The sequence below is a fragment of the Chenopodium quinoa genome, unplaced genomic scaffold, assembly GCF_001683475.1.
Source record: "Chenopodium quinoa cultivar QQ74 unplaced genomic scaffold, ASM168347v1, whole genome shotgun sequence".
Lineage (NCBI taxonomy): Eukaryota > Viridiplantae > Streptophyta > Magnoliopsida > Caryophyllales > Amaranthaceae > Chenopodium > Chenopodium quinoa.
Window position 1 is genome coordinate 1,901,177 of NW_018742607.1, and position 13,854 is coordinate 1,915,030.

Consider the following 13,854-nt stretch of genomic DNA (forward strand, 5'->3'; position numbering starts at 1 on the left):
ATTGGTTGAGCGAACCAAAGTGTCTTGGTGGGCTTGGTTTCCGTGATATGGAATTTTTAATGACGACTTTCTCGGGAAACAAGAATGGCGACTCATATCATCCCCAGACTCTCTTTTTAGCCGAGTTATGAAAGGCAAATACTACCCTCATTTTGACTTTTTAGAGGCCTCTCTTGGCTTGAATGGAAGCTACTCATGGCGAAGTGTTTGGAGTAATAAAGCACTCGTTAAAGAGGGTCTCATATGGAGGGTGGGCAATGGGAAATCAACTGACATACTCGAATCCCTAGGTGGAAGACGAGCATGGGAAATTTATCACCTCCCCAAGTGTTACAGGTTTATCTTCTGTCAACGAGCTCATTGATGAGGGGAGTAGGAACTGGAATTATGATGTCTTAGCTGCAAATTTTGAAGCTAGAGATGTTGAGTGTATCGTGCGCATCCCCATCAGTCTCTATGGCCAAAAATATCAGCTAACTTGGGCATTTTCTAAGGATGGTGTATACTCCGTTAAAACGGCTTATCTCTTTGGTAAGTCCTGCAACCTTGATGAATTTCATGAGGCTTGGATGTGGATTTGGAGTCTTGAAACTATACCCAAAATTAAGAAATTTCTATGGAGAGCGTGTACAAAATCCCTTCCCACGAGAGAACTCCTACATTACAGACATATGGCAGAGTCAACTCGTGTCCATGGTGCCCATCGATGTGTGAATCTATGAATCATGATTTTTTCTCCTGTAATTCTGTGAAGGATCTGTTGAGGGAGCTTGACTGTGAATCCCTTGTGCCTGCTGACCCGAATGAAGAGTTCAGGGAGATGATTGTGCGCTGGAAGCAAATTGACTCGAAGAAATGCTTGAGAGGGGCTGCATTGTTGTGATTTATATGGAGTAGGCGCAACGATAAAATCTTCAATGCTAAGGAGGTGCCTCACTTGATTATAAAGGATCGAGTGCAGAAAATTATAGAAGATTGTCTCAAGTACATCACAAAAATTTATGGTGGAGTTGGGGTTAGAAGGAGGAGGATCCCGAAAATCTGGAGCCCCCCACATGATGTTTTCATTAAGATCATTTGTGATGCAAGTCTTCAAGAAGAAGGGTGGGTTGGGTTAGGGGCTGTGGCTCGTAATCCTAATGGCGAGGTGTTGTTTGCTGGTGTTCGCAGAGCTAAGAGTGGCTAGCCGCCTGAGGTTGCAGAAGGCAGAGCAATTCTCTTTGGTTTAAAGCTAGCATGCAAGTATGGAGTAAGGAATTTGGTGGTGGAATCGGACAGCTAAATAGTCATTAATAAACTCTCAAAATCTGTCATATATCTCTCGGATCTAGATACTGTTCTCGATAATATTATGTTTTCTTGTAAGCATTTTGATTTTGTCTCTTGGTTACATGTGCGTAGAGATGGGAATGTTGTGGCCCGTCATTTAGCTACGTTAGTACCGTTCGGAGTAGAGCAAGTATGTGAAAATCATTGTCCTTCCGACATTGCTCCGTATGTACTCATGGACAATTTGTCCAAACCTTATTTAATGGTACTTCTCGCTTGTTTTTTTTTTTTTTTTTTTTTTTTTTTTTTTTTTTTTTTTTTTTTTTTTTTTTTAAAGTTAGGTTAGATTACTAAAGTTGATTATGTATTCGGTCAATACTGATTTAGATACTTCTCGTGTTTGGCTGAATTTTGGTTGGGTTGACCAAATTAAATATTCAAATAAGAACATTTTTAAAATTAGATTAATTATTGAGGGTTTTTTTTAATTAAATTTTTTTTATTGGGTCAATATCACGTTATTTGGTGAAATTTTACATATAGTTACATTATTATATGTTTAAGTAAAAAATTGGTATATAATATTTAACGTCTAAAATTATGGTTAGTTTGAACTTTGAAATCATGTCAAGTTTAAATCTTATTAAGTTCAAATTTGGTCAAATTAATATTAGTTCAGATAAAAAACAAATTGGATTGAATCGGGTGTTTGTTGGGTCAACTTCAATTCGGATTGAGATTAAGTTGGGTCAAGTTGGTTGAGTTGAGTTCAAGTCGGGTCAAATCGGTTTCGGGTTGAATTCAAGTTAGGTCAAATCAGTGCCGGTTTAAGTTCAAATCGGGTCAAATTCGGGTTGAGTCCTGTTCGGTTACAGATCCTATTTGGGTGTTGATTTTATCGGATGAAATCAGATCGGTTACATCTCAAAACATATGGTTTAATTCGGTTCGATTCTGTTTGATTATGACACATCGGTCCAAACATTCTTAAAAGGATGTGTGATAGACAAATGAGACTTTTATTTGGGTACGAATAAAGTACAATTAAAGAAATTGTTTCTTATACCATGTAGATTTATCATTTGTTCTATAAAAAAGCCATAATTATTAATTAAGTTAACTCATGTTTGGTTCATCTTTAATAAGTTCAATTCAGGAAAAAAAAGAGTTTAAAAATATCAATTCTATAAAAAATTAGTAACATTAAAGAAGAATATAATAGAGAATAAGTAAAAATAAATTCAATTCATTAAAATCAATAATAAATCATTAGTGTATCAATTTTCAAACTCTGTTGGTAAAACATTAGTTTTCTCTCATTGATCCATTCATGCATCACTTTTATCTTCAAGCTAAATTAATTAATGCATCAAAATTTCGATGACATATCAATCGTAGTTAAGCCATATATAATAAACTAAAAACAAAGTGATTAAATTGAAAATTATTTTATTTTAGTGCATTACAAATTACAAAAATATTATGTTCACCCTTAGTCCCCCCACCCACCACAAAAAAAAAAAAAAAAAAAAAAAATTCTTAACACTTATATGAATCTTTTTCTGTCTGTATCCGATAGCTCGAGAACCCGAACCCGAGATCCTGATACTCCTATCGGCAAGCTGAGAACCTACATGATGAGCAGAAGTTAGCTAACCCCGGGGTGATCCGGGGATAACCACTCCGATGATAAAATTAGAATGAGTTTAAGAGAAGGTAAGTAAGAGAGAGAAAGTAGAGAGAGAGAGATAGAGATGCTTACCATTAATGAGGTTTAACCTACTATTTATAATAAACAACAAGACAGGTGGCTACAAAGCATGCAAAGCCTTTCTCGCCAAGTGTCAAACCATTGTTGCCACGTGTCAAATACCGACAGGCCGATATGTCTACTTTGTGGAACATATCAGCCTATTTACCAGCTGAACTGGACTAAGATCCGTATTATGAAAGATGTCAGCCCGTTTCACATATCTTCCCATACAACTAGCCCCCCAAGTGAGGACGTTTGTTCATTAGTCGACGTTCTCACTTTTAGAATTTGAGTTGTAAATATTTTATATTATGATATGTTCAGGCTTCCATTTCTTGACCTCTGTCGAGCATTTTGTAGAGATTATGTACTGTAATATTTGGGATGTTTTCTTAAAATTTTTAATTGAATTTTTATTGTGATTCTCTGGTATGTATATGGTGAACGTTATATGTATAGAAAGATTAAAGTTTCGAAAAAATTGTGAGCGGAAAAAACTCAGTTTTTCCCCTCCAAGTGACCTTGTATGCTTACAGCAGACAAGGTCTACTTTAGTAAAAATTGGTAGCGGAAAAAACTCTGTTTTCCCCTTTTAGTGACCTTATATGCTTACAGCAGACAAGGTCTACTCTAGTAAAAATTAGGAGCGGAAAAACTCCGTTTTCCCCCCTTAGTGACCTTGTATGCTTACAGCAGACAAGGTCTACTTTAGTAAAAATTGGGAGCGGAAAAAAACTCCGTTTTCCCCCCCAAGTGACCCTGTATGCTTACAGTAGACAAGGTCTAGCCGATAAGGTGTATTCCAGAAAAAATTGGGGAGAGAATTTGTATGCTAATTGCAGACAGGATCAACTTTATAGAATATTGCCGGAATCTATTAAGTGGAAGTCGAGGGGTTTTATTTTATTGGGTGGGAAAAATTGGAAGTCTGAGACACATGTTATTTATCCCGCCGTTGCTTTTTAAACTGCTACTTTCATCTCGTCCGTTGAATCTCTGAACCGCCTTTCACTTCAACAGTTTCTTCAACTTCCCCTTTTTAAATCGAAATTTTTTTTATCTTCAATTTCACCTTTTCTTCTCCCCCAATATTCTTATCTAGCGATTATCCATCAGGCTTTTTCAGTCATTTGTTTACGAATTTTCAGTGCCTTTTAGTATTCTGCTTCTTTGCGCTAGTAGAACTGAATATCCTTTTCGTCGTTTGTCGCTTTTTCATCTCTCCCGCATTCACTATTCATCAAAGGTATTCTCAAACTCTAATTTTAATTTTGCATGTTATTTTTGTTTGCTCGATTTTTGGGTTATTATTAATCTTAGGTTATAAAAAATGTCTGAAAATAGCAATGAGGAAGATTTTCCTAACCTTAGCACTACAAGGCGTCGTTTAATTAGACATTCTTTAGGCAAAGAATTCGGTAGGGATCAGGATAATTCATCATCTTTATCCGATAACATTGACTACCCCTTAGAACCCCTAACCTCTGAGGAGCAAAGGCGTGCTTATATTCGTCATAAGATTATTGTCTTTCGCGAACAATACATGAACCCAAGCAACCCTAACATCCCTGCCGATACTGAAATTCTCGACGTTGAGCCTGTTAGTGTTCGTTATCATTTACGCAGCTTTGCTGAGGAACAACATTTTGATCAGTACGGCTCTAACGTTGGCAATATAGGTATAAGCACTATGCCGAGAATAAGCGTACTAGTTATCAGCCTAATGTTGCTGCTGCTGAGGTGGCTGAATCCAGTAGAAAACCCGGTCAGACTCAGGTTGTGAGCTCTTCTGAATCGGGCGATAAGGAAGTTCCTTCAAGCCCACAGATGGATCAGTCATCACATGTGCACGAATCCGCCGTTAACTCTGTTCTTGGTGATGATGAGACTAACGCAGATAGCGACAACACTGAGAACAGGGACAATGTTGTCGACATGACCGCTGAGGTTATCCAGGAAGAGAGTTTGGACGAAGGATATAATTCTAAGACAGACGGCGCAGAATTCCGACAACCCCTCGTCCTGGCTGATGACGGCAAAGTTGCGAAGGCCAAGGTAAATGAAACCTTTAGGAAGACGGCAATTGGAAAAGATTATTGCCGTCAAGCCAAAATATTTTACAATCTTCCAGGTGAGTATGAATTGGCTATTCCTCCTTCTGGATCTTTTGTCCTAGACTGTCCGGCAGGTTGCGTTTCCGTTTACGCAAAGCATTTTGACTTCGAACTTTGTCTTCTCTCCATCCTTTTATTGCTAAAATTTTAAAGGCTTGGAACATTTGCTTAGTACAGTTAACTCCTCCCACTATCCGTGTCGTTATTGTGACGGTATGGGTTATGTTATACAGAAATTATCCATTGACCCTTAATGCATTTAGAAGATTGATCACCTTAAAAAGAGACGGTCAATCGGAAAGGTGTGGTCCTTTTATACCCAACCTCGCAAATATACTATCCATCCTAAGTTATCAAGCTGTAAGGGCTGGCAAGCCAAGTTTTTCTTCATGTCCGTTTCTGATGATTTTCTACTCAGGAGAACATTTTTCCAACCTCACCCGAGGTTTGATTCTATTCCCGAGAGAGATCTCGGTAAACATGAACACAGGGCCGTTAATCATTTTGATATTTTGGAATCCAATAATGGTGACGGTAAGGTCCGTCTAACTCCCAAGGTGTGGGTGCCGAATGTGAGTTATATTCTCGGCAACGCAACTCTATCACGCGTCGGTCTTTGCTGGACTGACCACCATGGTATTAATTTACTTATATCTAAAACTTTACATTTTCATTCTCTTTTATTTTAAAACTATTGTCGTATTCTTCTCTGACCTAATTTAACAATTTTATTTACTAACATTTTAGGTATCGACAAGTTGGATAATAAAAAACTTGGGTTATCTGCTGACGGCAACAGTATTATTAGACGTTGCCCCAAAGCTTCCAAACCCTCTTACGATACTCTTGCTACATAATGTAGCCGCGCTCCTACTATCAATGCTAAAAGAAGGGCTGAAAAGATGGCTGATGACAACGCAAAGAGAAGAAAATTATCCTCTCTGGAAAATCGGCGTGGTGGCGGCGTTAGAGTTAACAGCCCCAGGCGGTCTGATGGTCATACTTCCAAAACAAACCAAGCTGAGGATAAGGGATTGCCCCCTTCCCCAAAGATTCAGGTCAAAACGGTGGTTCAAATTACTGAACCATCCATTAAAAGGGTGACGGACGGGGTGGAGATTGAAGACCTCACCAACACACCCGAAACTCCTCCAGCTCAGCCCAACACTACCGGTCAATTAATAACTCAATCCATTCTTGCTGCTTCTGGTGATTCCGATACCAGCGTTCCGGGTCTCATTTATCGTGACAGGCAATGGATTGAACGCCCTAACGGGAGATTTCCCGAAGAAGTACTTAAAGGGTTTACTGCTCCTGCTGGTCATTTTGAAGATCGATGGCAGCCCACCATTGACGCATGCCGGAATGAGTCAATGATCACAGATGACCCAATCCAAGGTGGGACTCTTGGATATCGGCTTTTGAGCAACCTTACTTTTCCAATGGACAGGCCTGCCGGTGCTATCGGTCCTCTTGCCGCCCTTCATATGCATAATATGATGAAGGTATATACCGTAATCATCGCATTTATCATTTTTTGTTTGTATATACCTATCATTTTCACTTACATATTTCGTATATTTTTATGGTACTAGTTTTTATTCTTTATTATACATTTGTTACTACAGCGCTAACTTGCACCTGTCTTGCCCTTATTTAGGCTGTTATGTCTGGTACTGAGCTTGTAGAGATGTATCGATATTACCAAGAGAAACATCATTAATCCTCTACCAGCCAGAATGCGCTGAAAACGGCTTTAGATAATGCTGACAAGGCTTTGAAGAAGCTGAAGGAAATTAAGGCAAAAGATGACCTTGAGATGACAGCTCCTAGGACCAAAGCTGCTAAAGTCGAAGGTCTTGAGCTGAAGATTCAACAGCTTAAGACTCAAATTACTGAGAAGAATCAGGTCATCGAGCGCCTCCCTACCCTGGAGAGGGATCTCAATGATGCTAAGGTTTGCATCAACAACCTTGAAAACAAAGTTCAAAGGTTTGAGGCTGATAAACCTGGAGTCCGACAGAGAGCAGTTAATCGTTATCTAGCTTCCCGGGAATTTTACAATCGGCTTCAAGACCGCTTTGACGGAGGGTGGACTTCCACGTAGAGATGTATCGTCCATGCCGCCTGTTGGAAGAAAGAGGACTAGGCTAAAGTCGAAAAGGCTTTTAACGAGGAGGCTTTCAAGATTCCTTCAGGTTTTGAAGAGCAAAAGGTTTCGGATGAAGATCTTTTCAATCTGGAGACAAGTGGTGATGACGACATTAAGGATCCCAGCATACTGAACTCCCCAGCTCCTAAAGATACACAAGCTTGAAGGGGCGGGCAGTCATCACCGACATCTTCCTAGCATAATTGGGCCTTATCAGCTATAGCCTAACATATGTAACCTTTTTACTTTTGTTCAAAACTATTTTTGACAATGCTGTTTTATCGGCATATACCCTTTTTTGTGGTGATGCCTGTCGATTGTCATCTTTAACTATTATAAACATACTCACTTGCACCTTTATCTATTATGCTGTTTTTAATTATTCATTTCTTACTGTTTTTGTTAGAAAGATTCTTACTTGTTAAAATTTGAGAAAAAAATTTCTTGTTATTTCCTGCTATTTTGCAAAATTCTACTCATATTAATCTCTTTTCTTCAGTAATCTAGTAACCTTAGCGGCCATTGACTGCCACCTTCGTACTGTGCTTTAAACCTATCTCATCATATCTTGCCCCTTCCCCTTTGTGCATATAGTTGTTACTTAAGTATATGCACTAAGGCAGAGATAATGTTGCTAGTTCAGAGTACAATATCGGTCACATACTGCTTTGTTTTCTTAGCCAGTTAGGTACCCTCTCGGCAATCAGTTGGTTATGCATTCCGGGGCATATACCTAAACCGATTTTGTCGGTATTATATTTTGAACCAACAACCTCGCGAATTAATGGTTATAACTGATCAGGTTATATGCACATTAATTTCACGGTTGTGGTTTTTAGCTGTTCGTCCCACTTACGGTGGTCTGTTAAGTGGAGGATGCCTATTTCAAACACAAGTTTTCTGAATATTATTTTATTTATAATGGTTCTCCCTGAGACAATATCAACCTCTTTGTTTACAAAAGGATTTTACATATAATATTTTTTTAGTACTGCCGCATTCCATACATTTTTCAATGGTTTCCCATCCATCGTTTCTAAGTAATAAGAACCTTGCATCACCGTATCCTTGATTCGATACGGTCCTTCCCAGTTAGCCATCAGCTTTCCATTTTCATTCCCTTTTCCAGTCGCTGCTGTTCTCCGCAACACCAAATCCCCCGTACACAAAGGGTGATATGCTACTCGTTTGTTATAAGCCCTTGACATTCTATCTTTGTAGGCAGCTGATTTGACTGCAGCCTTTTCCCGTATTTTTGAGAGAAAATCCAATTGTTGGCGCAACAACAAGTCATTTTGATCTTCACAAAAATGCTGGATTCTGAATGTCTGCAATCTGACTTCCGGCGGTACCACGACTTCTGTTCCGAATACTAATGTGAAAGGTGACTCCCCTGTTGATTCTCTAACGGTTGTTCTGTTTGCCCACAGTATTTCTGGTACCAAGTCAGCCCACAAACCATTTGCATCTTCAATCTTCTTTTTGATTGCCGCAATGATCTGCTTATTAGCCGCTTCAGCCTGTCCGTTCGACCGCGGATGGCAGACTGCCGCATATGCAAACTTAACTTTGAATCTCGTTAAAAGTTCTTTAACCGGCTTGCAATCAAATTGTGAGCCATGATCAAAAACCATCGCCATCGCAAATCCAAATCTAGTAAAAATATTTTTCCAGATAAACTTCTTCACCTCTGACGCTGATATCTTTGCTACTAGCTCCGCTTCTATCCATTTCGTGAAGTAATCAACCCCTACGATCAAGAAATTTCTTCCTCCTGTTGCTGACAGGATTGCTCCTACAATATCCATCCCCCATTGAGCGAAAGGGATCGGATTAAGCATTGGCGTTAGGTCATTAGGGGGTAAGTTGATTGCAGGTGCAAACTTCTGGCACTTTTCACATTTTTTCTCATATCTGACTGCATCTTCCTTCATGGTTGGCCAGTAATACCCTCTTCTCATAGCTTCTTGCGACAAAGCTCTTGCCCCAAGATGATTGCCACAAGTGCCCTCATGTATCTCCTCTTGTACAATTGACCCTGGTGCATAATAAACCATACGCTATCTTTCCGCAACTTCTTTGACTCCTCCTTATCAAGTGGTAATGCCCCATACAAGAGATACATCAATATCTTGTTGAACCATTGAGTGCCATTAATTATACACAGCACCTTCTGTGACTCTTCATGTATGCTCTTTTGCTTTAAGACCTCAACCATGACAGTTCTTTCTAGGTCATTAAAGCTTGAACTCACTAATCTTGCCAATGCATTAGCCTGTGAATTCTGTATACTAGGTATCAACCTTCTTTCAAAATACTGCAACTGTGCCGTTAAATTCTTCATTTTTTCAAGATACTTTATCATTGTTGGTTCTCTTATTTCATATTCTCCGGTGTATTAACTGGAGACTAGGTGAGAATCAGTCGTTAGAATCAGCCGCTTTGCTTCTACAGCTATTGAAAATTGAACTCCAGCTATTGCAGCTTCATACTCAGCCTCATTATTAGTGGCCTTGAACTTGAACTTTATTGCATATTCAAAAACCTTTTCATCGGGGGCCGTTATGACTATTCCTGCCCCTGAACCAGTTGATGTTACAGATCCATCTACTAAAACCTACCATATCATAAGCTGATAATAAATACCTCATATATAAAAGCAATTTTATATCTTAAACATTATATGTAAAAAAAACCGTAAATAATTTGTATATCATGAACGCTTAAACTTTAAACCATAGAAACCTGCCAGGTGCCCAGTTTCTCCTCTTCATCAGTGTATGATGTTTCCACAATGAAATCAGATAGAGCTTGTGCTTTTATTGAAACGCTGGGTTTATAATTTATCTCGTATTCTGACAACTCTATTTCCCATGTTAGTAATCGGCCCGACGTATCCATCCTTTGCAATGACTTCTCCAATGGATGGTTCGTTAGAACATCTATAGGATGAGCATTAAAATACGGCCTCAATTTTCTTACCGCCATTACCACTGCCAGCGCCATTTTTTCAATTACTGGATATCTACGCTTGGCCGCATTTAACACATGACTAACAAAATATATTGGCATCTGCAGTCTTTTTCTTTCAATTAGCAACACTGCTGCAGTAGTTTTTGGAAAGGCCGAGATGTAAAGTTGCAACAATTCACCCCTCTCTGGTCTTGCTACTGTCGGGAGTGATCTCAGATGGTTTCTTACTACTCCAGTGCATCGCTTTGCTCTTTTTTCCATTCAAATGTTTTATTTTTTCGCAAAACCATAAAGAATGGTAGGGCCTTATCAGCCGACTTCCTTATAAACCGAGTTAATCCTGCTATTCTCCCAGTTAATCTCTGTATGTCCCGAATAGTCTTCGGCTGCTTCATTTCTAATACTGCATTCACCTTATCAGGATTCGCATCAATTCCCGTTCACTGACCATGAAGCCCAGAAACTTCCCGGACCGAACTCCGAACACACACTTTTCAGGATTCAATTTCATCTGATATCTTCGCAATGTTTCAAATGTTTCTCTCAAGTCTGATATGTGGTCTTCTTTTTTCTTACACTTCACAATCGTATCATCCACATACACCTCCACATCCTGCCCTTTTTTTTTTCAAAGATTTTATCTACCAACTTCTGATACGTAGCTCCCGCATTTTTTAACCCAAACGGAATTGCTTTGTAACAATACACTCTAGCATCCGTTATAAAGGTTGTCTTGGCTCTATCAGCGCGATGGAAGCTGACCTGATGATATCCCGAGAACGCATCCAAAAAGCTCAGCATTGCCTGACCAGAAGTAGAGTCTATTAGCCTATCTATACGGGGCAGTGGATAACAGTCCTTTGGACAAGCTTTATTTAAATCAGTGAAGTCTACACACATTTGCCACTTTCCAGTCGGTTTCCTTACCATCACAACATTCGCTAACCATTCCAGATAAGTACACGGTTCAATAAACCCTGCTGCCAAGAGCTTGTTGACTTTTGCTTGTATAGCTTCTATCTTCTCAGTTGAGAAATTGCGCTTCTTTTGCCTTATCGGCCTGAACTTCCTATCCACATTCATCTTATGCTCCATCACCCCTGGATGTATTCCCGGCATTTCACTCGCCGAGAATGCAAAAACGTCTACATTCTCACGCAACAGACTTATTAAATAACACCTCATATCCACGTCCATATTCGCCCCAACCTTAACCGTCCGACTTGAATTCCCTGGCTGCAAGTCAACCTGCACTGTTTCTCCACCTGGCAACGGCCTTGGAACCTCCTCCGGCCTTGTATCAAAATTCTTCATGGCTAAATCTTGCACTGTCGGTTCTTGTTCTTTTCTTGGATTATTCGGTATCGAACTATTTTCAACTGTGTTTTTCAGAGCCGTTACATAACAGGACTTTGCCATCACCTGGCCCCCATGAACCTTTTCAACTGCCCCCAGATTTGACACATAGGCTATGGTGAGATGATAAGTTGACACTACTGCCTGCATATAATGGATTATCGGTCTGCCGATAATTGCATTGTACGCCGATGACACATCAACCAATCTGACAGGTAATACTATACTTCCTTCTTGCCTCACTGTCGATCCATTGAATCCCTTGCCTTCAGCCCATCACCCAATCTGATAGGTAATACTATACTTCCTTCTTGCCTCACTGTCAATCCATTGAATCCAATGACAGGATAAGACACTGGTGTCAGATACTGCCTTTTTATCTTCATCTCAGTGAAAGCCCTCATAAACAGCACATTTGCTGAGCTGCCTCCATCAACCAGAACCCTTTTGATGTCGGCCCCATTGATCTTTGTTATAAGAACCAACGGATCATCATGTGGGAAAACAATTCCCTTTGCATCTTCCTCTGTGAACACCACGTCAGGAATCGAAGCGGGTCGAGGGTGGCTATCCACATCCAGGGCATACACCATATGACGGTGCTCCGATAAGTGTTTCTTAGCACCACTGACCGTTCCTCCGTGAATCGGTCCCCCCGTTATTACATCTACTCTCCCTGTGGATAGAGGCGGCATTCCTCTGTCCCCTTGCCGAACTATTGTTCCTTGTGGCCTTTCCGGCCTTGCTTCTAATTGTTGCCTTTCAATCTGTCAGGGTTGCTGTTGACCTCCTCCAGCATTTCACCGATATTGAGCTAAGTGCCCCTTCTTATCAACTCCTCAATGTTATCCTTCAATTGTGTACAATCTTCAGTATAATGACCCACGTCTCTATGAAACATGCAATACTTCTTAGCGTCCCTTGGTCTGGCCTTCATAGGGATCGGCCTCGTCCATCCTTCTCTGTTCTGATTCACCAAGAAGATTGCCGCTCTAGGTGTATTTAACGGTGTATATGAACTGTACCGCATCGGCGGTTTTGCAGCTCTAACTTCCTGCCGACTTCCCCCTCCTCTACTTTGGGTCGAAGTTCTCGGCCTTCCACTTCCTGAAGCTCCACTCTCAAATTGAAACTGACCCTTACCAATGGTTACACTCTTACTACTTGTCTTCATCAGTTCCTCGCTCTTGATGTAATCATGAGCCTTGTTAAAAGCAGCTGCCAGCGTCGAGATGTTCTTTCGTGTAAGATAACGCTTGAACTCAGAATCATTTAGGCCATTCATAAGAGCCATTACAACTATCTCTTGTTGCAACTTCGAAATTGTGTTTGCCTCGTTGTTGAACCGCCTGATATAATCCCTCAAAGACTCATCAGCCCTTTGCAATACTGCCATCAATTCCCCTGATGTTCTCTGCCGCACACTGTTGCTAACATACTGCCCTATAAACATCTCGGTCAACTTTTCGAAACTATCTATCATTCCATTGTCCAGATTGTTGAACCAATCGGCTGCAGCTCCAATTAATGTAGTCGGAAAGACTTTGCACCACACAGCATCTGAATTTGTATAAAGCATCATATGCCCCTCGTATGACGTTATGAATCTACCCGGGTCTCCTCTTCCGTCATACCTACACGTCGGCATCTTGATTTTTTCCATCGGCTGATCCAAGATGCTTTGTGCAAATGGTGATGCTCTTAATTGTACCACGATTCGCGGTACCTGCCCTTCAACTTGGGAACTCCTCTGCTGATGGGTTCTTGTAATAACAGTACGGCTTGACGATTGCCCCTCTATGTGACGCGGTGTGGTATGTGTACTTACCGGCGTTTCTTCCCGGCGGTGCCTTGGGAATTCATTGCTTGATTGGACTGTTCACCATGATTAGCTAGCGGCACCCCCCCTTCTGCCTGAGCCATTTCAGCCTCTTTTCTTTTTTTGCTCATTGCGGTCATTACTCTCGCTGCTACTTGCAATTCTTCTGGCGTAAACTCCGCCATAGGATCTACTGTCGTTCCCACTTGCCTCTCCGGGGTTAACGGCATGTGGAATTGATTTTCCTCCAATGTATGTGTTTCGTCTTCTACCTCAATTTCTGGCTGTGTTATAATCGGTCAATTTACCGTTTTGCTTATTATCGGTGTTGGATTGTTTTCGGCCATCACTATCTTACGTTTGTGTGTTAGGTTCTTAGGAGATAGAAGTAATCACTTCCCCCTCTTTCTAGCGCCAA

General features: G+C 40.5%; 1 protein-coding gene across 1 annotated transcript; it reads right to left on the reverse strand.

The window, feature by feature from the left end:
* Positions 1–12,431: 12,431 nt before the first annotated feature.
* Positions 12,432–13,265, reverse strand: LOC110721243. The gene has a single exon (XM_021900392.1). The coding sequence runs from the start codon at positions 13,263–13,265 to the stop codon at positions 12,432–12,434; it is 834 nt and encodes a 277-aa protein (XP_021756084.1).
* Between the last annotated feature and the right edge of the window lie 589 nt (positions 13,266–13,854).